The sequence below is a fragment of the Hemitrygon akajei genome, chromosome 4 (assembly GCF_048418815.1).
Source record: "Hemitrygon akajei chromosome 4, sHemAka1.3, whole genome shotgun sequence".
Taxonomy (NCBI): Eukaryota; Metazoa; Chordata; class Chondrichthyes; order Myliobatiformes; family Dasyatidae; genus Hemitrygon; species Hemitrygon akajei.
Genome location: NC_133127.1, coordinates 34,462,996 through 34,488,810, shown reverse-complemented (window position 1 = coordinate 34,488,810; position 25,815 = coordinate 34,462,996). Strand labels below are relative to the sequence as shown.

The following is a 25,815-nucleotide window of genomic DNA, read 5'->3' as shown; positions in this document are numbered from 1 at the left end:
GTTCTGTACTGTATGTTCAAAAATTTCACCTAAGTATTAAAAACATTTTTTTTAAATGTTGCCTTTGTCCCTATTGCAAGCTGTGATTCTCAACTATTAACTGTCCCAAATTAGACTTCTTCAGACCTGGTGTTAGATTTGATATTTTATTGTGATTGAGGTAATATTTCCATCTCAATCCTAAATATTTCTTCTCTTTCAGAGACTAGATGTATATGAGGCTTAAATGTAACTGAATCAATCTATGTAACTGAAAGTTATAGTGAGCAACAACAAGAAGTTGCTCAAGGTTTCCTGCATAAGCTGAATCTACTGTTTTTATGAAGTTATCTTTTCTCAATCATTTCAATATTTAGAATTAATTCCTATATAATTTATTTGAATTAGTTTAACCATGGAAGATAGCCATTATATTTGTATTGGCCACCTTTTAAAGATAGCAAAAGCATTTTCTTGTTGAAACTTCTAAATGTGTTTAAAAGTTATAATTTTCCTTTTGTGCAGGAAGATAGGTTGAAAAAAGAACTTAGAGTTAAACTTGAAATGGCAAAATTTCTTCAGGATACAATTGAAGAGATTGCCCTGAGAAATAAAGCAGCTAAAGGAGATGTCACAAAGGACTTTTCTACATTCTTTCAGAAGGTAACTTTACATTTTAGTAATTGACCTTAATGCTTGTCATAGCCTATTTACAAAAGAATGTGCTATTCATTTTTAAAATCAAATTGATTAGTTCTGAGACAGTGGAACTGGAACTGGCCTCAATCCCTGAAGCAATTTGCCTCCTCTTGATTGGCTACCTATAAATACACGTTTGCACACTTCAATAGAATCTAGCTTAGTTGTCCTGCTACCTTGTATTTTGGCAATAGTTGCTGCTTGAAGAGTGTCACTTGAGATTTTTTTACGTCTATGGGGTTTGCTATATTCCAGCCTTAATCATTTGCCCCTGAGAGAAGGGCTGTAAAGAGGAAGTGTTATTTATAAGGTTTATTATAAGGTTGTATTATTTCTATCCTGTTGGATTCTTGTTTAATTGCTTTTACTTTGCACTTAGTAACTGCCCATTACGCCACTGACATTTAGGGAAACAATGTGGATCCTTCATCTCTGGCATTTCATCATCGTGCCGGTAACTTGCACTTGGTTTTCACTACTGTTAGTCATACAAATCTCAGGGGTACTACCGCACACAGATGCAGAAGGATTCTTCATTGCTGTTTCCGTAACCAGTCAGGGTTGTTTGCCCTTAGCTGAAACTCTGAACATGGAGGACTGGTGGACCACTGTTCATCTGGCCTTTACCCTTTGTCTTGTTTGGCATGGGTGACCCTACTAAGAGCCGAAGCATAGCTTTCTGGGTCATTGAGGCATGAAAGCCTCCAAACCAAAGAGGTTGGGAGTACTCTTGGAGGTTTTACTCAGTTGCTGTGGATAAATTAAGTTATGGATAAATTATTCCATGGCTTGCTTTATGTGTGACCGTTCCTTTTAAAGATTTTGTTTTAAGCCATGAAATTTTTTTAGATTCATCAAGTCATGATAGGAAATAAGCGTGTTATGTCCTTCCCAGGTCTCTATAGAGCAAATCATTTCCCTGATCTATTACTGTAAGTCTACAAGTCTATTTCCCCCAGGTGCATATCAAATTTCCTTTTGAGGGTAGTGTCTATACTACAACTACCGTGATGAGAGCAATTTATAGATCATTGGAATTGGTTTATTATTGTCACATGTACCCAAATACAGTTTAAAGCTTGTTTTGCATACCCTTCATACAGATCAAATCATTACACAATATATTGGGATAGTACAAGGTAAAACAAGAACAGAATGCAGGAAAAAGTGCAACATCTAAGAGAGAGTGCAATACACAATAAGTGTACGAACATAATGAGGTAGATTGTAAGGCTAAGAGTTCATTTTATCATACTTGAGATCCATTCAATAATCTTATAACAGTGGGATAGAAACTGTCCTTGAGAGTGATGGTATGTGCTTTCAGGCTTTTATAATCCCTTTATTCCACTCTAATACTGATGCATCTGATTTTAGCATCTCCCTCTCAAGCAGCATGGTGAATCACTGTCTCCTAACAGTTATTTTTACTTTAAGCTTTGAGTTAAGGTAACTGGGCCCAGAAGTTTGATCTTAATTGGTTGCAAGAATACTCATTTTGATCAATTTTATTATGCTCTTTGCTACTTTGAGTGCACGTACAAGCAGTTGCATTTTGAGAAAATGATATTACAATTCCCCATAAGGTGAACCCTTGACAAAATCAAAATGTATATTTCTTTCATTCTGTATCTCAATATTTTGGTAGGGATTGAATTGCATGAACGTGAATTTCCATTATCTGAAATGCCATAATGTGGGGGTACATTGTATCGTGTTGCTGCTTTAAAAAGTTTGAAGTTCAAAGTAAATTTATTATCAAAGCACATGTATGTAACCATATGCCACCCTGAAATTTGTTTCTCTTGCAAGCATACTTAGTCCAAGAACATAATAGAATCAATGAAAGAGTGCACCCAACATGATGGATAACAACCACTGTACAAATGCAAAAATAATGATAGTAATAATAGTTATGAATAAATAAGCAATAAATATCGAGAACAAGAGATGAAGAATCCTTGAAAGTGAGTCCATAGGCTGTGGAAACAGTTCAGTGATGTGGTGAGTGAAGTTATCCCCTCTGGTTCAAGTGCCTGATGGTCCAAGGGTATTAACTGTTCCTGAACCTGTTGATGTGGGTCCTGAAGCTCCTGTACCACTTTCCTGACAGCAGCAACAAGGAGAGAGCATGGCCTGGGGTCCTTGATGATGGATGCTGCTTTCCTGGGTCTCTGTGTAGATGTGCAGATTTGTATTTGTATCCAGTTTTTTGATATGCTATTGCTGCTCTAAGTATCCATTTCTGCACTTGTCATTGAATAAGATTATGCCTTTGTGGCTTGATAGCAATGTAAAGATTTACCGGGCCATAAGGTTACAGATTGTGTTTGTGTACATTGCTGGTGTTTTGTACGTGAACAGAGTACCTCGCAGTTGGCCAGGTCTATTCTGAAAGAACACAATGCCACAAAGCCTGATGGAGCCTGTTCTTGCTGTGAAGCTGTGACTGCCTAATATTCAGCATACTTCTGATAAAAGGTCTTGGACCTGGAGCTTATACAGATGTTGCCTGAGTAGCTGAGTTTTTACAGCATTTTGTTTCAGCCATACTTTTTTTTTATTGTACAAAGGTGAACATCACATGCATTTTGTCAGTGTTCTACTGTCTGCAAATATTTATGCTGAAGAATCCCAGGTTCTCAAGTCGTAAATAACAGGCAAATTTACTTTGAACTTTGAAGTTCGTTCATTCTCACTCATACTCTACAACTATGCATGTAAAGCTGCATTGCCTCTCCCCTTCTGCCAAATGTATCAAATTGCACTTCTGTACTAAGTTCTGTCTGCCCCTTGTCTGCCTGTTCTTCTTGCATTTTCTTATCCTTTGGCAATCAGTTGGTATTTGCCTCACTGTTTATCACAACTAAGTTTGGTGGTGCTTGCAAATTTTGAAATATTATTTTGTTTCTCAGTATCCAAGTTATTTTGCATTTATGCGAGACATTTCAGCATTTATCCTCGGTAAATATCATTGTCTATCATATGCTCCTGCATATTTCCGTATTTTAGAAAATATGGATGCTGATATAGCAAAATACTGGAATTCATATTGTATTGGGAAAATAAATGATGAAAGTTATCAGGAATTTCTTTCAACCCTTTTATGAATAGTAACAATTTACTATTTCTTATGTTCTGTATTGTTTCCTTTTTAGATTCGAGATTCTGGGGAAAGGCCCAGTAATGAGGAGATCATGCGTTTTTCTAAGCTATTTGAGGACGAACTTACACTTGACAACTTAACACGACCTCAGCTGGTTGCACTTTGTAAATTGTTAGAGTTGCAGTCAATGGGAACCAATAACTTCTTACGATTTCAACTTATTATGAAACTGCGTGCCATTCGTGCAGATGACCAGGTAATTTATTTATGGAATGAACTTGAAAAAGCCATTTGGAGAAAGAGTAGAATTTTAACAATGGTGGTCCATTATGGTTGGAAAGAGTGTACACTCTTCAGCTCGATGTCTGTGTCAGCTACGATGCCTAATTAATGTAATCTCATCTGCCTATATCTCTCTATTCCAGGTCTGTCCAAATGCTAATGCTTCTGCTTTCATCTCCTCTCCTGGCAGCATTTTCCAAGCACTGCCACTGAGCAAAAACAAAAAAAAACTTTGTAAATCTCCTTTAAACTTTGCCCCTTTTACCTTAAAGTTATGCCTTCCTGTGTTTGACATTTCTATCTTGGATAAGAGACTCTTAACTGTCTACCTATCTATGCCTTTTATATATTATCAGGTTGCCTTTCAGACAGGATAAACAATCCAAGTTTGTCCAACCTTTCCTTTAAAACTAATAACCTTTAATCTAAGGCACATCCTGGTGCACCTCTTCTGCACTGAAAAAGGATCTGGTGCTTTCCTGGTGTATATGACAAATAAACTCTCCTTGGGCTTCCAGCCAGATACATTTATCAATTTTAACCGATATTTCAATGACAAATTCTGCCATCTTCATCGGGGGTGGCTGGGCATGTTTGGTTCGGTGGTATTTATACCCTCACCGTCCATCCCTCCTGATTTGTTAGTCCTCATCCAATCAGGTTTCTACTGTTGCACCTGATCCCTGATGAAGAGGACAGAATTTGTTAAAATTGATAATTATACCCGTCTGGAATCCTGAGAAGAGTTTATTCCTCATCAGCGCTCACCCAAACCTCCACATTTTTCCTGTAATGCGGTGGCCAGAACAACACATGATAATCCAAATATGGCTTAGCCATAGTATACGGCTGCAATGTGACTTGCCAACTTTTATATTGAACACCCAACCAATGAAGCAAGCATACTTTACAGCTTTTTAACCAGCCTATCTACTTTAGTTGCAACTTTTCAGGGAGTATGGATTTGTACCCTTAAAATGCTGCTATTTTCTCTGTATTTTCCTCTTACATTTGATCTCCCAAAGTGCAACGCTTTTCAGTCGCCTGGGTTAAATTCCATCTGCCATTTCTTCATACATATTTCTAGTTGATCCATATTCTCCTCTAATCTTTGACAACCTTCATCACTCTCCACATCTCTGCCAAATTTTATGTCATCTATGAACTTGCCTAGTCCACCAATTTAAATCTTGTCCAAATCAATAGAGGCCCAAGCACTGATCCCTGTAAAACAGCACAGGTTATAGATCAGCAGATAGAGAAACACTTCCCCCGACCACTGTTCTCTGTTATCTCTGACCAAGTTAATTTTCAGTCCAATTGACCAGTTGTGGATCCGATATGCTTTAATCTTCTGGATCAGCCTACCATGAGGGATATTGTCAAATGCTTTACTGAAGTGTATGTAGATAGCATCCACTGCTCTACCCTCATCAATCATCTTTATCAGCTCTTCAAAAAAAAAATCAAGTTCATAAGATGTGATCTCCCTGCATAAAGTCATGCTGACAAACTCCAGTAAGTCTATGCATTTTCAAATGTGAGTAAATCTTATCTTCAGTCAATTCCTGTCACAGCTATTACAGCCAATAGTCTTTTTGGATTAGTCTATTAGCTTTCAATAATTTACTGGTCTATAATTTGCTGGATTTCCCTCTCAAATAAAGGATGAACATTGCACTATTTTCCATTCATCTCAGCCTTTGACTGTAGTTAATAAGGATACAAAGATTTCCTGAGAAGGCCCCAGCAATCCCCTTCCTTGCTTCCCTCAGTATCCAAACAATAGATCCCATCAGGCCCTGAGAACTTATACACATTTATGTTATTCAAGAGATCCACCACCACCACCACCTTTATAACAACCCTTGAATATTATCATACTCCTCTCTGGTAGCCCTACACGTTCTTTAGCAACACTCTTGTTTTTAATGTATATATTAAATGGCTTGGGTGTTTTCCTTAATTCTACTCACCAGGGACATTTCATGAACATTTTGATGACCTGCTTATTTCTTCCCTGTTTATTCAAGAGTCCAACCAAAATTCAGCTTCCTAAGCATTCCATATGCTTTTTTGCCATAATTTATGCCTTCTCGCATCATCCAAGGTTCTGCTAATTGTTCTTCATAAAGCTTTTGGATAATTACAGACTGAGCAATGTTGTCATAGTTCAAAGTGGTAGTGTGACTGATTATGAAGATTTCAAATTTGAAGAAAAAAGACTATCAAATGAACAGACTTAGAACTTAGTACTTCAATTTGTATTGTTTGTGAGAACAAGCAGACTAAGTTTTGCATATAGCAAATTGTCCTACAATGAACAATTTAATGTAAGATGTTACAATTTAATTGATATGCTTTTTGGATCCAATGATTTGATGTCTGTACAGTATCTTGTAAAAATATTCAGCATCCAACCCTTTGTTCACATGAATGAGTATTACAACCATGGATTTGATCAAGTTAACTGAGAAATTTTATTTATGAATCACATGATTCTTTTTTCCCCACGGTGGAGCCCAAAAACAGGGAAAATTGTGGAGCATGAAAAACTAAAAAATCAGAAGCTGAAGTGTCAGCAGTTCAAAAGTATTCATCCACTTTGCACAGTATATAGTTGAACCATCTCTCGCAGCTATTATAGCCAGTAGTTTTTTTGGATAAATCTTTATTAGTTTTGCACAATGTGATGAAGCAACATTTGCCCATTCTTCCTTAAAATTGCTCAAGGTGTGCCAGGTTAGCTGGGGAGCAGCAGTAGACAAGCAATCTTGTGGTCTTGTCAACTGTTGACAAGTTTTGGAATTCTTCTTTTGATCTGACATGATGCACAATGTTTAGCTCAAAGATCCTGCAATATATTTTAAACTTGGAAAACAAGATAATAAAATGTGAAAATAGTTCTGGGTGCAGAATACTTTCTTAAGGCACTGTATATTATTTGTAACACCCAAGGATGGGGAAACGTGATGCTAAAGTTTGATGTCATTTATATTAGCAAGCTGTTTTTACTTGAATAAAATTGTTCAACTTACATATATCAAGGGATAGTCCTCGTGGAGAACTAACAGACATACACAAGAAAATGAATGTTTTGTCTATTGTTGGTAGTCCAAATGAAAGGAAGGGTGTGTTCTGAATTTTAAGTAATACACACATTAAGTCTGATCCCATTGGATCTCAGTCCATTCTGTCCCTGCATGGATTAATGCAGATTGGTTGGACTTGCATTGATTGTTTCTGGGTTGCTATAATGGTGTGCTCTTTTTTCCCTCTGGCAGTTGATCGCAGAAGAAGGCGTAAATACACTGAATGTAAATGAACTGCAGGCAGCCTGTAGGACTCGGGGAATGAGGGCACTTGGAGTAACTGAAGAAAGATTACAAAACCAACTTAAACAAGTGAGTGAGCAAAGGAAAATTAAAGCTGTTTTTTAAAAAAAAGTTTCAGTAATTCTGATTTAGGACCCATAAGGATATAGAAAAATAAATGTGAAATGTATCTGATTTATGGCTTTATTCCATTCTTTAGTCCACAAAGTTAAAGTTTTGTATTCTGTGTTTGTGTGTAGTTCAGAATTACTTTCAGAATGTTATTCATTGATACAGATCTTATTCAAGCTGTGGCCTTCAGCATCCATGGTCTAGTTTTGCTTTTTATGTTAATTCATTTGCATTATAATGTTTACAATCCCCCTTTCTATATTTATATTGGCATATCTCCCTATAGCAAATGATTATCTACAAACTACTGATTGCTGAAATCTGAAATAAAAATGGAAAATGCTAGAAATGCACAAGAAGTCAAGCAGCATCATTCTACCTATTCCCCTCCCCCCAGCTTTTCTGCTATCTAAAACTAACTAGTTTTCTCGCACTCCCAGTTTAGTTGAAGTGTCCCAGACCTGAGATGTTAAGTTTCCCATTACACATATGGTGTTACTTTATTTATTTCTCTGCCTCTGTAGAAGATCCCAATTAAAATTAGTTTAGTACTATAGTACTCATAACCCAAGCTCCTTAAATTTTCTTAGTTTAAGTATCACATTGAAAGATATTCCAAAAATCACAGCAAGGTGGAATCCCAGAGTGTTTCCTATTCAGCAATAAAGTAGTCTCTGTCTAAACCACAATAAGATTGATGGTAATTTTCTAACTGACTGGTAGATCAGAAGTAACTTTAAAGCATGCAAAGTAAATTTATGAAAGGAATCCCTCTGGAATCCCTTTGGTTTACCAGTTACATATGTGTTGTTATTATTGACTTCATAAAATGCTATCTGGCCTTTAAATATGGAATGATTTTGAGCATGTACAAGTACGGCAAACAAAATTGTTTATAATATGCTAATTCTTCTGGATTCAGTGTTGCAGTTGGGGAACTAATAAATCCTACAGTTTGCTGATTATAGTTACCATCAACATATCCAAAGACATTGAGATGTAGGCCAAATTACACAAGTACCAAATAAGTTTCATGTGCATCGTTAATTTTGTTTTCTTTTTAATAGTGGTTGGATCTTCACTTAAACCAGCAAATTCCAACTTCACTGTTACTCTTGTCTAGAGCCATGTTTCTTCCAGACACCCTTTCACCAGCTGACCAGCTTACAACAACTTTACAAACATTGCCAGACAGTGTGGTAAGTAATTTGCTAAATATACATTTTGGAATGTGTTTAAAGTTGCAGTTCAAATATTCTTTGGTCTTTTGATTACTGCTGATTTTACTGCTAAAATAAATAAAATAAATAAATAACATAATATCATATTCTCTGTATCTGCCCATTTCACCAGTAGCCTCAAGAATGTTACAGTTCTCTCCATTTAGCAAATTTCATGTTTAATGTTATTAACTTATTTTAAAATTTTGTCCAGTGAATTAAAATGTTGCTTTCTGTAAAACAACCCCTGTAAACATGACATCTGGAAAACATCCACTCACAACCACATTATCTCTCTGTCCCTCTATGAATTTATTATGTACTTCGAAGTCAGTACACACAATGTGTTCTCAATGTGACATTAAAACGTTATAACTTGGTGAATGTTATAAATCTGGCTGTTAATACACACAAAATAAACTAATTTATAATTAATTAGAACTAGTTTGGTTGTATTTTAGGTAATCATGCAATGGGTATACCAGAAACTAAAATGTTGGTGGAATCTACCAAAAATCTAGACTCTAACAATTCAGGATTAGGTTTATTATCACTAACATATAATGTGAAATTTGATGTTTGCAGCAGCAATACAGTGCCAAGTGTATAATAAATAGTGCAAAGAAAAGAATGAAGTAGTGTTCATGAGTTCATAGATTATTTGGAAATCGGATAACTGAGGGGAAGAAGCTGTTTCTGAATGATTGAGTGTGGGTCTTCAGGCTCATCTAACTATCATTGATGGTAGAAACAAGAAAAGGGCATGTCCTTAAATGATCGGTGGCACTTTCTTGAATCACTGCCCCTTGAAGATAGCCTTGATGGTGCAGAAGGTTCTGCCCATGATGGAGCTGGCTATGTCAGTGACTGTCTGCACTCTCTTGTGATCCTATGCATTGGAGAAAGTAAGATACAAGAGGTCCAAGTATGATATCCGGATAGCCATGTCACGTACAAAATCAAATTCTGGACCAAGCTTTAATCAGTGAAGGATGCTCGACAATTGTGGCAGGGCTTGAATGCTTTCGCCTTTTACAAAGTGAAACCAAGCAACATAGATGACAATGAGGCTTTGCTCCCAGATGATGACTTTATTGGCCTGAATTACCTCTTTAAGGATTGTGGATTGTTCCCTAAGCTCTGTTCCATTTATTATTACTTTATTTTATGTTAAATTATTCTGTTGAATTTTCTAAATGTATACTTGAAAATTTGCTTTAAAATCTTGTTGGCACTTCTGCTCAACTGGCCAATACATTGTTGATACCTACCTGTAATCTGACATTTTTATCCTCACTGAAAACCACACCGACAATTTTTTTATAACATCTTTATCATGTTCTCTGCATTCACGTCCATATTGGCACTATTAGCTATGTTAAAATACTACAAACAAGAATGGTACAGTACTGAGCCTTTCAAAATCCCAGAGCATTTCTCATTCTGCCTTGAGCAAATTTGAGATGAACTTTTTCACTCTTCCATATTCCCAAGTTGTTTGGGACTAAGTTGTTTGACCAGTTTGCCATGTGAGGCTTCGTCAAACGCCTTACTAAAGATCATGTAGCCTCCCTAAACACACTGTTCTCTTTGTTACTGCCTCAAAAACTGTAGTCATTAGTGATTTATAACTGCCATCTTGATTAATCTGTACCTTTCTGAATGGAAGATTATATTGTCCCTCAAAATTGATGATAATTTTCCTGCCACTAAAGTTAAACTATTTGGTTTATATTTCAAGTCAAGTTTACCTGGTTCCTTCTTTCTTTGCAAACAATTGTACAATGTTGACAGCCCTCCAGTCCTCTAACACCACACCAGAGAGAATTGACTTCCAATTTCTGTATTATATGCACATGAAGACCAATGGAGAAATGCCAGCTTTTCTATCAAATATATTTCACACAATCAGCTCAGATCCAATTCTAAAACTGAGTTTAAAACATTTAAACCAAAAATTAATTAGACCAAATAGGAAATGATAAAATGTCCCTAAGATAGAGGAGCAAAGTTGGGCTATTCAGCCCATCAAGTCATCTCTGCCATTCTATCATGGCTGATCCCAGAACCCACTCAACCCCCATACATTTGCCTTCTCGCTATGTCCTTTGATGACCTGACCAATCAGGGAACTATCAACCTTCGCCTTAAATATAGCCACAGACTTGGGCTTCACCACAGTCTATGGCAGAGCATTCCACAGATTTACTACTCTCTGGCCAAAAGAAAAATTCCTCCTTACCTCTGTTCTAAAGGGTCATCCCTCAATTTTGAGGTTGTGCTCTCTTGTTCTGGATACCCCCCCCCCCCCCCCCACCATAGCAAATCTTCTCTCCACATCCACCCTATCTAGTCCTTTCAACATTCGGTAGGTTTCAATGAGATTCCCCCCCCCCCCCCCGCATTCTTCTAAATTCTATTGAGTATAGGCCCAAAGCTGCCAAATGCTCCTCATGTGTTAACCTCTTCATTCCCAGAATCATCCTTGTGAACCTCCTCTAAATTTTCTTCAATGCCAACTCATCCTTTCTAAGATATGGGGCCCAAAACTGTTGACAATACCCCAAGTGCAGCCTGTAAAGGTTCAGCATTATCTCCTTGCTTTTATATTTCATTCCCCTTGAGATAAATGTCAACTTTGCATTTCCCTTTTTTCCTTCTGGAACGAGGACCCCTAAGTCCCTCTGTACCTCTGATGTTTGAACCTTCTGCCCTTTAAATAGTCCGCACTATTGTTCCCATTACCAAAATACATTATCATACATTTCCCATCACTGCTCCATAATGTCATAGGCTTTTAATAGCTAGCTGACAAACTTTTGGGAACTTTGGCCAATGGTAGAGCTTTTAAACCTTTTAAATGCATCCCTTGTATCTGGAAGCATTCAATAGCTACTTGAAATCAACTAAACAAAAATAATGAATGACTATTAAAAATACTCAAAGGGCCCATGCTTAAATTATTAAAAATGGTCAAAATGAAGAAACTAATGTAAAGATTTGTAAACTTTATTTTTGCCCATCTTCCTCACTTGTAAAACATCCTTTCAGATGAATACGTTCATGGATCCAGCTGTAGGGAATTGCCATGTTTGTGCTTGATTTGAACTTAGTGGAGCATAACTGGGAAATACTAGTGGTGCTTCCCTGGCAAGATTAGAAATTGCACATTAACATGAAAGTCCTGCACTTATGTATGTCAACAACTGATATTTATACACAAGTTCTGTCCTGCTGAAAATATCACCGATTGGTTTTAAGTTCAGGACAGTATATTATTGCTCAAATTAGTATTGGATGATTGACTTTGTATTGCTTTATAGGAAGAAGTAGTTTACTGAACTTGAATGCCAAATTTAGTGGAATAATTTGCACCTTTGTTGATGCATACATTTTATGGGGTGAATTTGTTATTAAGGAAAACTCCATTTTACTTAACTTGCGGTAAAAGTGAAGAGAAATTATTCATACTATCTTTTGTCTTTTTAAACAAAATGAACAATTGTTTCTGTTGGTCAGTCATTGAGGTGCTATCTGAAGCATGCTTCATTCAGTTCTCTGCTGGTTTGCCTGTTTATGGCATTCTTTTATGTAGGCAAAGGAAGCTCAAGTGAAAGTAGCAGAAGTTGAATGTGACAAGGTGGATAATAAAACCAAATTGGAAGCAACATTGCAAGAGGAAGCAGCCATCAAAAAGGAGAACCAGGAGCGTGAGATGGAACGGATGGCAGAAGCTGCTGAGAAAGCAAAGGAGAGCTTACAGGTTGAAGCCAGGGTGAGTATCTTGACATTTCTTTCACTCCTTGAAATTTTAAGCACTAGTTTACAATGATGTTTGAGAAGTGCATAACTTTGAGAATTGAAAAAGATGTGCAAGATTGCTAAGATTTTAAAATATTTTTAATGCGCAACATTTGATGAAAAGAGTTGCAATTCAATAAGAATATTTAAATTGAATATGTAATTTCATCTAGACTGGTAGAAATTCATAGCACAAGTTAGCATAGATTTTTTTCTAGTGCAAACTAAACCTCAAGGCAGAATAGGGACATGGAGTAATACAGTATGGAAACAAGCACTTTGAAACAGCTCATTGATGGCAGCAAATTACACACCTAATCTGCGCATTTTGCACTTGAATTGACTATTTCTTACATCCTTCACATACATGAGGAGTAAAAGTCTTTACGATATGTCTGTCTAAATGTGCAATGTGCAATCATAGTAATTTATAATAAATAGAACAATGTAATATAGAAATGCACTCAAATCAGCGTGAGTTAATCAATCTGATAGCCTAGTGGAAGAAGCTGTCCTGGAGCCTGTTGGTCCTGACTTTTATGTTGCGGTACTGTTTCCTGATGGTAGCAGCTGGAGAATAGATTGTGGTTGGGGTGACTTGGGTCCCCAGTGATCCTTTGGGCCCTTTATTCACACTTGTCTTTGTAAATGTCCTAAGTCATGGGAAGTTCACAACTACAGATGTGCTGGGCTGTCCACACCACTTTGCAGAGTCCTGTGATTGAGGGAGATACCTCCCTTACCACATGCCTCTAAATTTTATCATCCATATACTTACCCTAATGACTTTTCTATGTTGTTATTGTAACTGCCTCAATTAAATTCTCTGGCAGCTCGTTCCATATATTCACTACCCTCTGTGTGAAGAAGTTGCCCCTCAGATCACTCTTAATTTTTTTTCCCCTCTCACTTTATCTTATGCCTCCAGTTTTTGGTTCCTTTTTCCTAGAAAAAAACTGGGTGCATTTACCCTATCCACACTCTTCATGATTTTATACCCCTCTAAAAGTCATTGTAGAGTTTGAGAACAGCAAAAACTGCATTTTTAGAGTGTGTATTTCAACTTGATTCTAAAGGTATTGTCTTCATTTAACTGAAGTTGGGTCAGATTTGGAATGAAGTCCTACTCCAAAGTCTTGCAGATAAATTCTAGGCAGATGTTCCAGCATACTGCTGAAAAAGCATAGTTTTGTGCATACATCAGTGAATTGACAGTGATCTCCAAGATGACTATTAAATATCTTGTGTACTTGTGTCCTGTGCTTTGGCCAATTTATCCCTTAAAACAGTGGTCCCCAACCACCAGGCTGCGTACTGGTATCGGGCCGCAGAGCATGTGCTACCGGGCCACGAGGGAACAATATGATTTGGCGATATGAAACGATATGAGTCAGCTGCACCTTTCCTCATTTCCTGTCACACCCACTGTTGAACTTGAACGCACGCGAGGTCATCAGTTGGTCATTAACCTACAACTGCTCGAATGAGTAAAAAACAAATGTCATTTGAGATTTTCTTTGGAAGAGGTGGTAAGAGACATAAAAGGCCTAACGATGATGATAATGCAGAGACAGCTGAGGCCAAGACTGCAAAAAACGAGAAGGCTTCCTTCAACAGAAAATATGACGAGTCGTACATAAAATATAGCTTTAATGTGATCGGTGACTTGCACGCTCCAAGACCATGGTATGCTATCCAGGTCGACGAGTCTACGATGTCGACAACAAGGCAATACTGCTGGTTTATGTGCGATATATTTTTCAAGACGGTGTGCAGGAGGATATGTTATGTGCACTGCCACTGCCAACTAACACAACTGGGGCAGAACTATTCAAGTCTTTAAATGACTACATGTCAAGCAAACTGGACTGGTCATTCTGTGTTGGAATATGCACAGACGGGGCTGCACCTATGACTGGATGGCTGTCTGGTTTCACTACCCGAGTCAGAGGTTGCTCCTGAATGCCAGTCTACACACTGTGTCATACACAGGGAAATGCTGGCTAGCCAAAAAAATGTCACCTGATCTTAACAGTGTATTGAGTGAAGTTGTTGAAGTTATCAATCACATCAAAGCAAAAGCCCTTAACTGACTCTGTTTGAGCAGCTTTGTGAGGAAGTGGATGCAGAGCACAAACGCCTTCTCTTACACACTATCAAGGGGGAGAGCCCTGGCCAGGGTTTTTGAGTTAAGAGAGCCGCTACAGAGATTTCTTTCAGGAAAAAAGTCACCACTGGCAGCACACTTCAGTGACGAGGAGTGGATAGCAAAACTCGCTTATCTGTGTGACATCTTCAACCTGCTCAATGAACTCAATTTGTCACTTCAGGGGAGAATGACAGCTGTCCTCAGGTTGGCAGATAAAATGTCTGCTTTCAAAGCCAAACTGGAACTGTGGGGACAGTGAGTGGACAGGGCATATTTGACATGTTCCCAACATCAGCTGGGATTTTGGGAGAGACTGAGGCTGCACCATCCTTCTCACAGCTAGTGCGCGATCACCTATGTTCGCTGTCAACAGAATTCGAGGGTTACTTCCCAACTGCAAATGACCCAAGACGTGCAAAGGAATGGGTGCGTGACCCAATTATGAATGTCCCTGGGGATGTCAGTGCGGGAAGAAGATCAACACCTCGAGCTTGCAAATAACAGTGGGCTGAAAAGTATGTTTGACATAACATCTCTGCCGGCATTCTGGATCAAAGACAAGGCTGAATATCCTGAAATAGCCACGAAAGCACCTAAAACGTTGCTTCCATTTCCAACATCATATCTCTGTGAAGCGGAGTTTTCTGCAATGAATGCAATGAAAACTAAATTGTGGAATAGACTGGACATAAGGAACCCCCTTCAAGTATCGCTGTCTCCCATCACCTCTCGATGGGACCGTCTTGTTGCAGGGAAACAAGCCCAGGGCTCCCACTGATTCAGCAATATTGGTGTGTTGTAATGATCTTATATGTTCGTACGAGGAAAATATGTGCTGTGTGTTTAATATGCAAATGTTACTTAAAATATGATGCTATTGACTTATAATTGACTTACCACTATATTCATGGGAGGAATATATGTGCTGTGTGTTTAATATTGTCAATATTAAACTGGTCCGCGGTGCAAAAAAGGTTGGTGACCCCTGCCTTAAAATTAATTTCTGATCATTATCTGGTGATTTGGGACATGTGTGATAGAATGCTGTATGAGGTTAAAAGGTAATTCAGAAAAACGTGACACTGTTTACTAGGGTGCACAAAGAGGAATAGAAGTTTTTTTTTATGGTGAGAGACTGAGAAATGAGGGTTATAGGGACAATGTAGGAATGTGGTGTTGAGATAGAAGATCAGCTTTTACCTTAAATGACATTGCAGGCTTGAAGGGCTGTATACATCTCTTGTACTTTTATATCAACTGCTTTTTATTGTAATGACACTTCATTCAAAAGCATTTCATAACTTGAAAGATGCTTAAAAATTGCATGACCTTCCACTTGCATGCTCTTTTCTGTTGCTACTTTAATTGTGTCAATTCTCTTAAATTGTGTTTTAGAAGGAAGTAGAATCAGCAGTGAATCTGGAAGCAGCAGCTGTCAATGTGAAGGAGAGCCAAATTGTTATTGATACAGAACACGAATTGGCTAAGGCTGACCTGGCGATGCATTCTGAGACCTTGAAAGATACAGCCCCAGTATTAGAAGGAATAAAGGTTTGTTTAAAAGCAAATGTCGATTATCTATATTTTCAGTCATTTTGTCTATTTCATTCAAAAGGTTACTTGTTGGCATTATCCTAATCAACCTTCAAACTAGAATATATTTCAATGGTTTGGGAGGAAGGGCGTGTAATAGTATACAACAAGCATCACTGGATAGCGCTAATCTGGTCGACAGTTCTATTTTTACTCTTGTAGATTAAAATTGTGAATTTTTAAATGTGAAACATTTTCTGGCAGAAAGTTTTCTCATCACATTATTTTTCTGGGTTTAAATTCCAGAAATGTAGAGTGTTTCCAAAATTACTGTGTGATAGAATCTGAGCATTATTTAGATAAAGTGTATTGGTTAATGCAAAAGCTGAAGTACCGTAATTATTTTCTGAAAATATGTACAGGCTAGGCTGATGAATTTTATCAGCAATAACAGCTTTTAAAGAAATGTTAATTGTGTGGAATCCACTGTTCAATTAACATGTTTGATTTCAGTCAGCTGAAATACTGTACTCTTACTGAATCAGAAAGGGTTAATTTACTGAAAGCTTTTATTCCTGATGGTCCAGTGACAGCTGTTACCCAGTTCTAAGATGTTGAATTTTGATAGAGTTGAGAAAGAGACTGAAGGGGTTTGAAGTGTTGGGCATATTAGCAGAGATAGTGCCACTAAATGTAAATGTTCAACCTGTAAGATCCAATTAACATTAAATGATGACTGAGTAGCTGACTGTGCAGCTGCTGTTCTTCCTAAAAGGTAACTGACAACTGTGACTTGGCCTAATATGAAGTTGAGCCCAAGGAGACATTTAGGATATTCTTAACTACAAAAATTAAGGTGACTTTTAAGTATTTATATTCTTCCAAGCATTATCTTCTTTGGATTAATGGAAGGACCTACAATTGATGACTGACATAAGGGTGCAGAGATGACTGAATTTGACATGTATGTATTAGAGTAAAGGAAGAAGCACAGAGTGTTTACTAGCTTCTCCAGGTTGTTGGACGTGATCTCTGAAGGTTTTACCTTGATGGTCTACAGAAGTGATTAAATGGAAAAGACTACTAGTTGGCATATCTATGCCTATATATTGTTCATGTGATCATGCAGTACTTGTTAATTGTGTCATTTGAAGTTTTTATTTGTATTCATGCACAGGGATGTGGATCCTTTGTTGTAGCTAATGAGACCCTTTTTACTCCACAGGCTCCTGCACCTTCATTTTCTATTAAGTATAACTAAGCAGATCTTTGAGAGGATCTTAGGCTACGTCCACGCTACACCGGATAAATCTGTAACTGAAGCTTTTTCTCTTCGTTTTTACCCTCCGTCCACACTAAAACGGCGTTTTTGTCCCCCAAAACGAGAGCTTTTCAGAAATGCTTTCCAGAGTGTGTATTTTTGAAAATGCTGCTCTGGGAGGTCAGTGTGAACGGGGTAACCGGAGAAATCTGAAAACGCTGCCAGACGGCAGTGCGCCATTTCATTTTCTTGAATGCAACCTAATAATTTCAGAACAGACGGCAACGAGACTGAAGCCAGAAGAGTTAGAAATGTACTCACCAAATACTTTGACCCATAACTTACTGAATAAATAAGTATACTCACTTTACCCTGTTTTCTCCTTGCTCGTATGAAGGTGGTTTACCTATTTATGCAAATACTTCTCTGACAATAGATGTCTAACAGCCTAATGTAACATTGTATGGAAATACAAGATAATACTGATGCAGACATGTTTTACACATTTAACAAGGTGCTTTATTAATGCAACAGAGTTAGTCAGTTTTTCAATGTTCATCGTCAGCCAGGTCATACAGTCCGTGAACTCCCTGTTGGTTGCCTCTATACGCTTCAGTTTTTTAAAAACTTTTATATCCTCCTGCGCGAGAGCCAACAGCTGCCCGTCGTTTAAGTTTTTCTAGTCTGTAACTGAACAAACAAGCACTTTCATGGCGAGATTTGACACCAAACATGTCGCTTGTTGTCTGTAGATGTGTCCTGCACATGCGCAGTAGGAGGAGATTCGCCGAAATCTCCGTTTCAATGTGGACAGAGATATTTTTAAAAACGCATAGTGTGGACGCCTATCGTTTTTATGCAAAATCGGCGTTTTCAAAATTTTCCGGTCTAGTGTGGATGTAGCTCTAGTGTGGCGGTGAAAGTAACTTGCAGTTCTTGGACAAGTCTTCATGATTTGAAGGAACTAAAATAAGCAAAGTATCATATTCCAGATTTTGGAGCCAAATGGTGTTGTTTCTGCAGGAGCTCTGGTCAAGAATGTATTATTTATGTCTCATGATTTTATCGAATATCATAACCTTCATAGAAATCTTATATTAGCTTCATAATTCTGTGTAAGCTACAAGTAAATATAAAGTGACTGGGGAAAAATCTTTTTTAAAAAATTCAAAAGAGCACTGAAATTTGAATTAAATTACCAAGTTTTTATAAATATTAGTCTAATAATTTTATTAATAACTTTTAATTCTGAGTTTGTCTAGCAGCAATAAAATCCATTAAAAACAAAAATTTGGTCTGAATGGCCTTCATTTTCTACTTTTAAGCTGCTGGTGCGATATATCTATTAGAGTTATTACATTGACTATTGATGTAAGAAATCTGACGGCATTGACCCAAAATTGAGCCATTTCAGCTACTTTTCTATTTGTTTTTCCATGCTGTCACAGTTTAAGAAGCGGCAAAGATATATCACGGTTAGGTGAATGTCTCTGTACTTCTGGCATTTTTAAAAAGAATTCTGTATAACACCCTTTTTTCTTCTCTCTATATCTATATGAAGAGCAGAAAGATTTCTCTGATGGTCAGGAAGGTATATAATCTGCTGTTTTTGGTTGGTCATTTTTAGAGATGTTATACATCTGTGGCACTCTGTCAACAGTTTTCAGTATCTGCTCTGCATTTTTAATAACACCGCAGACTTTGGGAATTCTGTTTGAGAGATTTCAGTGGTGATGTAATGTGTATTCAGATATTTTTATGTAAAGCAAGCTGAAATATAAAAGTTGCTATTACATTTATTATAATATAGTATTATTATAAGTTGTGTATGGTGAGACTATTTCTGGAGTAGATTGAGTTCTGGACAGTAAAATTTCTCTTTTAATGCAGAAGTGTAGAACAGTTCAATATTTGGCTAAATTGTAAAAGGCTGAACTTCTATTCCCTTGTGCATAGAAGATAAAGGGTTAATTTAAGATGAAGCTGTTCATTGGGTAGCTCTGGAAATAGCTTTCACTTGGTGAGGCAGTTGCCAGCGTATCACTTTAAACCTGTGACCTGTTTCTTTATACCTCAGCTATTTGAAACATTTCCTTAAAAAATGAATGGTTAAATTGCCTCTGCAAAATGTCTGCTTGGCATTTCTGTACTTTGTCATTAACTGTGATACTTCATTCTACATTGTTTCCTTTTTTACTACCGTGATGTACTTATGGAATGATCTTCTCAATGACATGCATACAAAAGCTCTTCACTGTATCTCAGTCCATGTGACAATAATACACGAGTAATGCCAACACCAGTTTCTCTAGTCTGTCCAGTTATAATGAGTTAATCCCCTTTTTATCATTCTCCCCACTTTCTTTTCAACAGCCTCAAATTTCTACCACTCTCCTACACACTAGTGCTAATTTATAGTTGCCATTTAATGTACTAACCTGAACGTCTTTGGAGTGTAGGAGAAAACTGGGCCACTCAGTCATAAGCAGAACCTGCAAACTCCACATAGATGTCACCTGAAGTGAGAATTGAACCCATATCTTTGGCACTGTGAGGTAGCAGCTGTACTGCCCTGTAATTCTGTCTACATTTTCTTCAAGACCATCATGTTGTTTCTGAATTCTGCTCCTGAGTTTTTGACATGTTGCTGTAGCTGAGACTGAATAGTGATTTTTACAGTACATATTTTGCAAAGTCTTCCTGGATTATTGATGTATATCAAACAGCAGTGATTCTACCACTGTTGCTTGAGCAGTTCTATTATAAATACTTATTTGCTGCTATCATTTTCTTCAACTAATTTTGTATATTATGACTCAGTTGCCTTTTTTATCATGTAGACTTGGTATGATATCAACTGCTTTTTTTCTTTGTACAAAATACCAAATGAATAGCCCTTATTTATATTTTAGTTATCTCATTAAAAAGTCAGTCAGGGTAGCTGAGCATAATTTGTCATTAGATCCATACTGTTTTATTTGTTCATCCTTGTTCCATTGGATGCTAATTTCTTTCTAGAATAGACAGATCTGGAAGGAATTTTTGCCACATGGTGATTGCACCCAGTAACTCTTTGATGTTTAATAAGATGGCTTAAGTGGTTATTGTTATCATGGGATGCATAGTGGGTTTCCAGTCCTGAAGAGGAATAGTGTCTTTGTTTTTCTATGTATCATTTTTATCCATATTGTAAATTAGTCCTTTCTCCAGCTAGAAAAGAGAAAGATCATCTAAGGTATTTATCAATTTCTAGTAAGCATTATTGCCTGTTTTTATGAAGAAAGAAGCAGGCTTAATTTTTATGTATTTGTCTTTTTGTGGTTGGAATGCATTCACTGTCAAAGTTGCATTGGATTTGAAAGCAGGAATAAGCTGGGCACAATAAATTATCTTTGCTTATGGATGACTACAAAAGTTATTTTCCCATTTACTTAAAGCAGAAAGTTAATTAAACAAGAAAAGGAAAAAATACTTGCACTACAAAATTGTATGGAAACTAAAACTGACTTTTTACTGTTTAATAGTATTTCTAGTTTTCTTCATTTTTGCCTGTTAGTATTTGGTTTGATTTGTGCTGCACCTTTTCATGGTCATTCTTGTAGTATTGAACTTTAGTATCTTTCTGCTCTCTAGGGTATCTTAGACTGCACAACTTGAAAGTGTTGACATTATTACCAGGAGTAGCTAAATTACAAACAGCATGTCAATAATGGCTAAATGGAATGAATAACCGACTAATTTTAAAATTTTCTTGTGTGGGTGTTGTGAGATTAAATTTAGGCTAGAGCATGGAAGATCTACTAGATCCTTTGAATTGTAGCATGTGCAGACGGCATTTTTAGTTTAGCGGATTACTGAAAGACTAGATGCCAAAATTCCATTATGTTCAAGAGTCTGCTTAGTTATAGTCAAATCCTAATATCAAACTTGAAATCTCAAAGTTTTAAGTCTGGAATGCTGCCACTCATACCTATTTAATGGATTGGATATTTGTTGCATTTTCTTATTAATCTTTATTCCTTATAAATAGTTGTAATTCGTTAAAAGATAAAGGCAGATAATTGATGCACTGCTATTTCTTAAACTAAAGCTGTCTCTTGTAATCCTTTTCACGTCTTTTAACAGTATTTACTTTTTTTTCAAAGTTTTATCCAATTTTCGTTTCAAGTTGTCTAGTTATCTCTGGTCTCCTGTAATTAAAGTGTTCTATGGTTTAATAATGATTACAAATGCAACAAATTAAAGTTAATAATCCAGAGGTAAATAAATGGCAGAGATTTTGAAATTCTGAACTTCAGTGAGGTCTGGATCATTAATCTTTTCAAACTTTAAGTTACAATTCATACTGATTTACCTGCATTTGTTTTAGGGTGAAGAAATTACAAAGGAGGAAATAGATATGCTCAGTGATGCTTGCATAAAGTTGCAAGAACAGAAGAAACTACTAACTAAAGAGAAGGAAGAGCTGGAGGAATTAAAGGACGATATACAAGAATATAGTGAGGTAGGAAAATATTTGAATCAAATGTAAGTATTCACATCTTTTCTCCTTGAGTTGCCCTGTACGACTTGAAACTGTGGCAGCCTACCAACAGGATAATTCTTTATTGCTTGGACTAGAAATGTACCACATATAACTGGCTCTAAAATGATGCTGAAGTTGGTCCAGTATCTATGGGCTGGTGAACATTAAGCTATTCTACTTTCCAACTCTTGACTTTGTAGCCTTATAGATTGCAGAATGTCAAATAATGATTTTGGCCTCTTCTGCACCCTTCACTCATTGTTTACAGCAATGAACTTCAAATATGTTATAGGTGAGGACACAAGATTGCAGATGCTCAAATCTGCTTCAATACATCATCTGCTGGAAGAACTCAGTGGGTTGTGCAGCATCAGTGGGGTGAAAGAAATTGTCACTGATTCAGGCTGATATTCTCCATTAGAATTTGTGGGTGAAATAGTCCCTATTTAAATATCTCCCCATTATTACAACCTTGAACTGAGAAAAATAAGAACTTCCTGCCCACTTTTATTTAGACCCTTTTTATGATTTAACATGTTACAATTAAATATACTCTCAAGCTCCTTTTCCAAATAAAATAATCCGTCACCAAGCCTCTTCATAATTTAAAATTCTCCAGTATTCTTGTACATTCTTCTGTGCCCTCTCAGCATGAACTGAATCCTCTTTATTGTGATGACAAGAACTGTATTCAAGACTCACTCTCTGATGTAATTACTATTTGAATGTAAACTGTTTTGAATACACACTCCTGGCTTTTATATTGTATGCCTCTGTTAAAATAATCCTATTGGTAACATTAACTGTCTATCCTACTACCTTTAGGAATCTTAGGCAAGATACTTAAGCTATTCATCAACACCTTGCAAAATTCTGCTATTTACTGGGTATTTATTCCCTTCCCAAATATCTCATGCTTCTCTGTAATAATTTCTACATTCTTGCTCTAATTTCTTTTTGCGGCTGATCTTATTAAATATCAATGCCATAAGAAGCATCTGTGTAGGACACCAATAATTTATGAATTGCAATAATATCTTTAATACTTTGATGAAAACTCCTTGCTTCATAGATACTGCATGGACTACTGAGTATTTCTTGATTTATTCTTACTTACCAATACATAGTTCCATGTCCCTTTGCCTCCCTAATTACCATTTAACATTCAACCTGTACTTTCTCTACCATGGTCTTTCTATGGTATTGAACTGTTATCTGATGTGTGAAATTTCCTTAAGCGGGGGTGGTAAATCTTTTAGAATTTTTGAGCCCCTGAAGTCTATGGAATCTCAGTACTAAAAATATTGTTCAAAGCCTTGAATATATTCTAGACTAAGAGGATTAGAGGACATGGAGATTAAAAAGCAAAATGAACTTGAGGCATTGGGTCAGACATGATTGTATTGAATGGCGTAGCAAGTTTGATTGGCTTTATAGTCTAATACTGCTATTTTCTTATTTTCTTAGCCTTTTGCTTTTTTTACTGTTTGAATTACCGCAAAGACCTATTGAAATTTGTGGAACTTTAGATTTGGAGGTCACATCCTTTTTTATGTGGGAAGATTGTTGCACTCACTCTTTTCCTTCCATGTCTCCCTGCTCTGATTGATCTGCTTTCAATGACAGTATTATTTCGTTGAATCTTGTCACAGACATGTAAAATTGTCCTTTCTAACCCCCCCCCCCAAATGAAAACGTTCCTCTACCTATCTTTTTCCACAAGTACATAAAATACAGCTGCTTGCAGTCACTACTGCTATAAAAAGTTTCATTCATTAAAATGAGGCTTGGAAAAGCCTTGTCTAGTTAGTTTTCTTGCTGAACTATAAGAATTCAGTACTCTTATTTTTAGATTGATTTGTATCTGTGCTCATAATTCCCTTATGACTCCTGGCCAGCTGATTTTTATGGATAAGGTTTATCTCTCCCTTGTGCATTGGTTCAAAAAACAACCTCACTTGATCATCCATATTCTAAGCTGTTATTGGCCCTATTAATAAATATTGTGAGTATCCGACTTTTTCAAAATACCTTCAGTTTAATCTGAAAGCTCTTAAAGCTGTTCTTTTTCTCCCTCTCCCCCTCTCCCCCCCCGCCAGCAGATAATTTTTCTTCGTTTAGAAATTCAGCACGGTAACAGGCCCTTTTGGCCAATGGGCCTGCATTGCCACTTTACACTCATGTGACCAATTAACCTACTACACCGTATATCTTTGGAAAGTAGGAGGAAACCCATAGGATCATGGCATGGGGAGAACGTACAAACTCCTTACAGAGAGCAGGGGAAACTGAACCTGTGTTGCTGGCACTGTAATGGTGTTACACTACTGCTCATTACTCCAGATTGCATCATCTGCAATCTCATGTGTCTCCCTACTTTATTTATCGAACTAATTATGTTATATATTTGCCAGACTCTATATGTTATTTACTTTTTACCTACCATGGACTTCAATTGTGAATTTATTTCTTTTTTTGTTGTTTTCCCCCCACTGTAACATTTATTACATTTATGCCTGTACTTATATGTCTGTCATGCTGCAGCAACCAAGTTTTACATTGTATTTGTACATCACTATATCACATGACAATATAGTTAACTTGATTTCACTTTGTTTCTTCTGCCTTTGGAATGTGTGTTTTAATTCTCTGCTTTTTAATTCCAGCTTCATCTTTTCTCCCTAATATAATGCTCAGTTTCCCATGATCTCTCAAGCTAGCTGTAACAGTGCTAGCAAATCATCCATGGTGTTATGGACGTTATCCCATATGAAAAACAAATCTCTTAACACATTTTCCTCCAGAACTGACCCTACTGCTCCAGAATATAAAACACCATCTTTTGCTAGCCACATATGACTCTATACCATACTTCTATTTCAGAGCTTGCTACCAGATGGTACTAGGACAAATTTTCAGACTGTACCTCCATTACTTTCTTTCTCATTCTTATCATTTGGGACCATGACCTCTAGCCTGTCATTGATAGAATTAGCACTGTTCATTTTGCAGAAACGTATACTCATTTAGCCTGTTATCTTCACACTAGAAGAATTAACAAATAATTATACCATTGAGCCAGATTCATGATTCTTCTATTTTTATCTTTATTATCTCAGGGATTAAGAATATGTTGCATGTCTCTATTGAAAGTTTTTTTTTGTGTATTCCCATAAAGGGTTTGCAGGAGATTAAGAAGGAATTATCTAAGACTGGCAAGGAAACAGTTGTGGAAGAGTCGAAGGCAAGCAAGCGATTAACCAAGAGAGTAAATCGAATGATCAGTCAAATTGACAAACTGATTGGTGAGCTGGAGACAGGAAAAGAGATGCTGGATGGTCAGTTGGACAGTGGCAAAGTGCAATCTGATGGGTATGTGGATGTTACACTTCATGTGTGTTTTATTTCTTCTTGCTGTTTAAACTAGTTCTAAGAGAAATTCTTAATTGTAGAAATTGTGCACCTATCAAATAATATAACGAACAATTTGGAAACACCCAGGAAGTGTTTGATGTCTCTGTACTTGGAGTTCAGAAGGATTGTGGTAAATTTGTGTAATTCATTGGCATTGCAATTTTTTTAGGCAGAAATTGATTATAGTTTTTTGATCTAAGGGGTGAATGGTTACAGAGAGGTGGGTGAAATAGGTTGAGAAATAAATTCAGCCATGATTAAATGGTGGAACAGACTCAGTGAGCTGCATTGCCTAATTCTGCTCCTATATCTTATGGCATAGTTAAATTATTTAAATAATTCTGGCATCAGTGCAGTGTCAATGCAATTTTGGAAATTTGCAGCAAATTGCTCGTGCCAA

General features: G+C 36.8%; 1 protein-coding gene across 4 annotated transcripts in view; it reads left to right on the top strand.

Moving 5' to 3' along the window:
- letm1 (leucine zipper-EF-hand containing transmembrane protein 1) overlaps positions 1 to 25,815 on the top strand; it is a 66,356-nt gene that overhangs the window by 26,270 nt on the left and 14,271 nt on the right. For 2 of the 4 annotated variants that reach the window (XM_073042280.1, XM_073042278.1), the window contains exons 5-12: positions 505 to 642; positions 3,837 to 4,040; positions 7,351 to 7,470; positions 8,580 to 8,711; positions 12,328 to 12,507; positions 16,081 to 16,233; positions 21,846 to 21,980; positions 25,180 to 25,373. In XM_073042280.1, the coding sequence (XP_072898381.1) occupies positions 505 to 642; positions 3,837 to 4,040; positions 7,351 to 7,470; positions 8,580 to 8,711; positions 12,328 to 12,507; positions 16,081 to 16,233; positions 21,846 to 21,980; positions 25,180 to 25,373 (1,256 nt within the window). Of the gene's footprint in view, positions 1 to 504; positions 643 to 3,836; positions 4,041 to 7,350; positions 7,471 to 8,579; positions 8,712 to 12,327; positions 12,508 to 16,077; positions 16,234 to 21,845; positions 21,981 to 25,179; positions 25,374 to 25,815 lie in introns of all 4 variants that reach the window. The other 2 variants (XM_073042279.1, XM_073042277.1) reach the window with 1 other exon arrangement.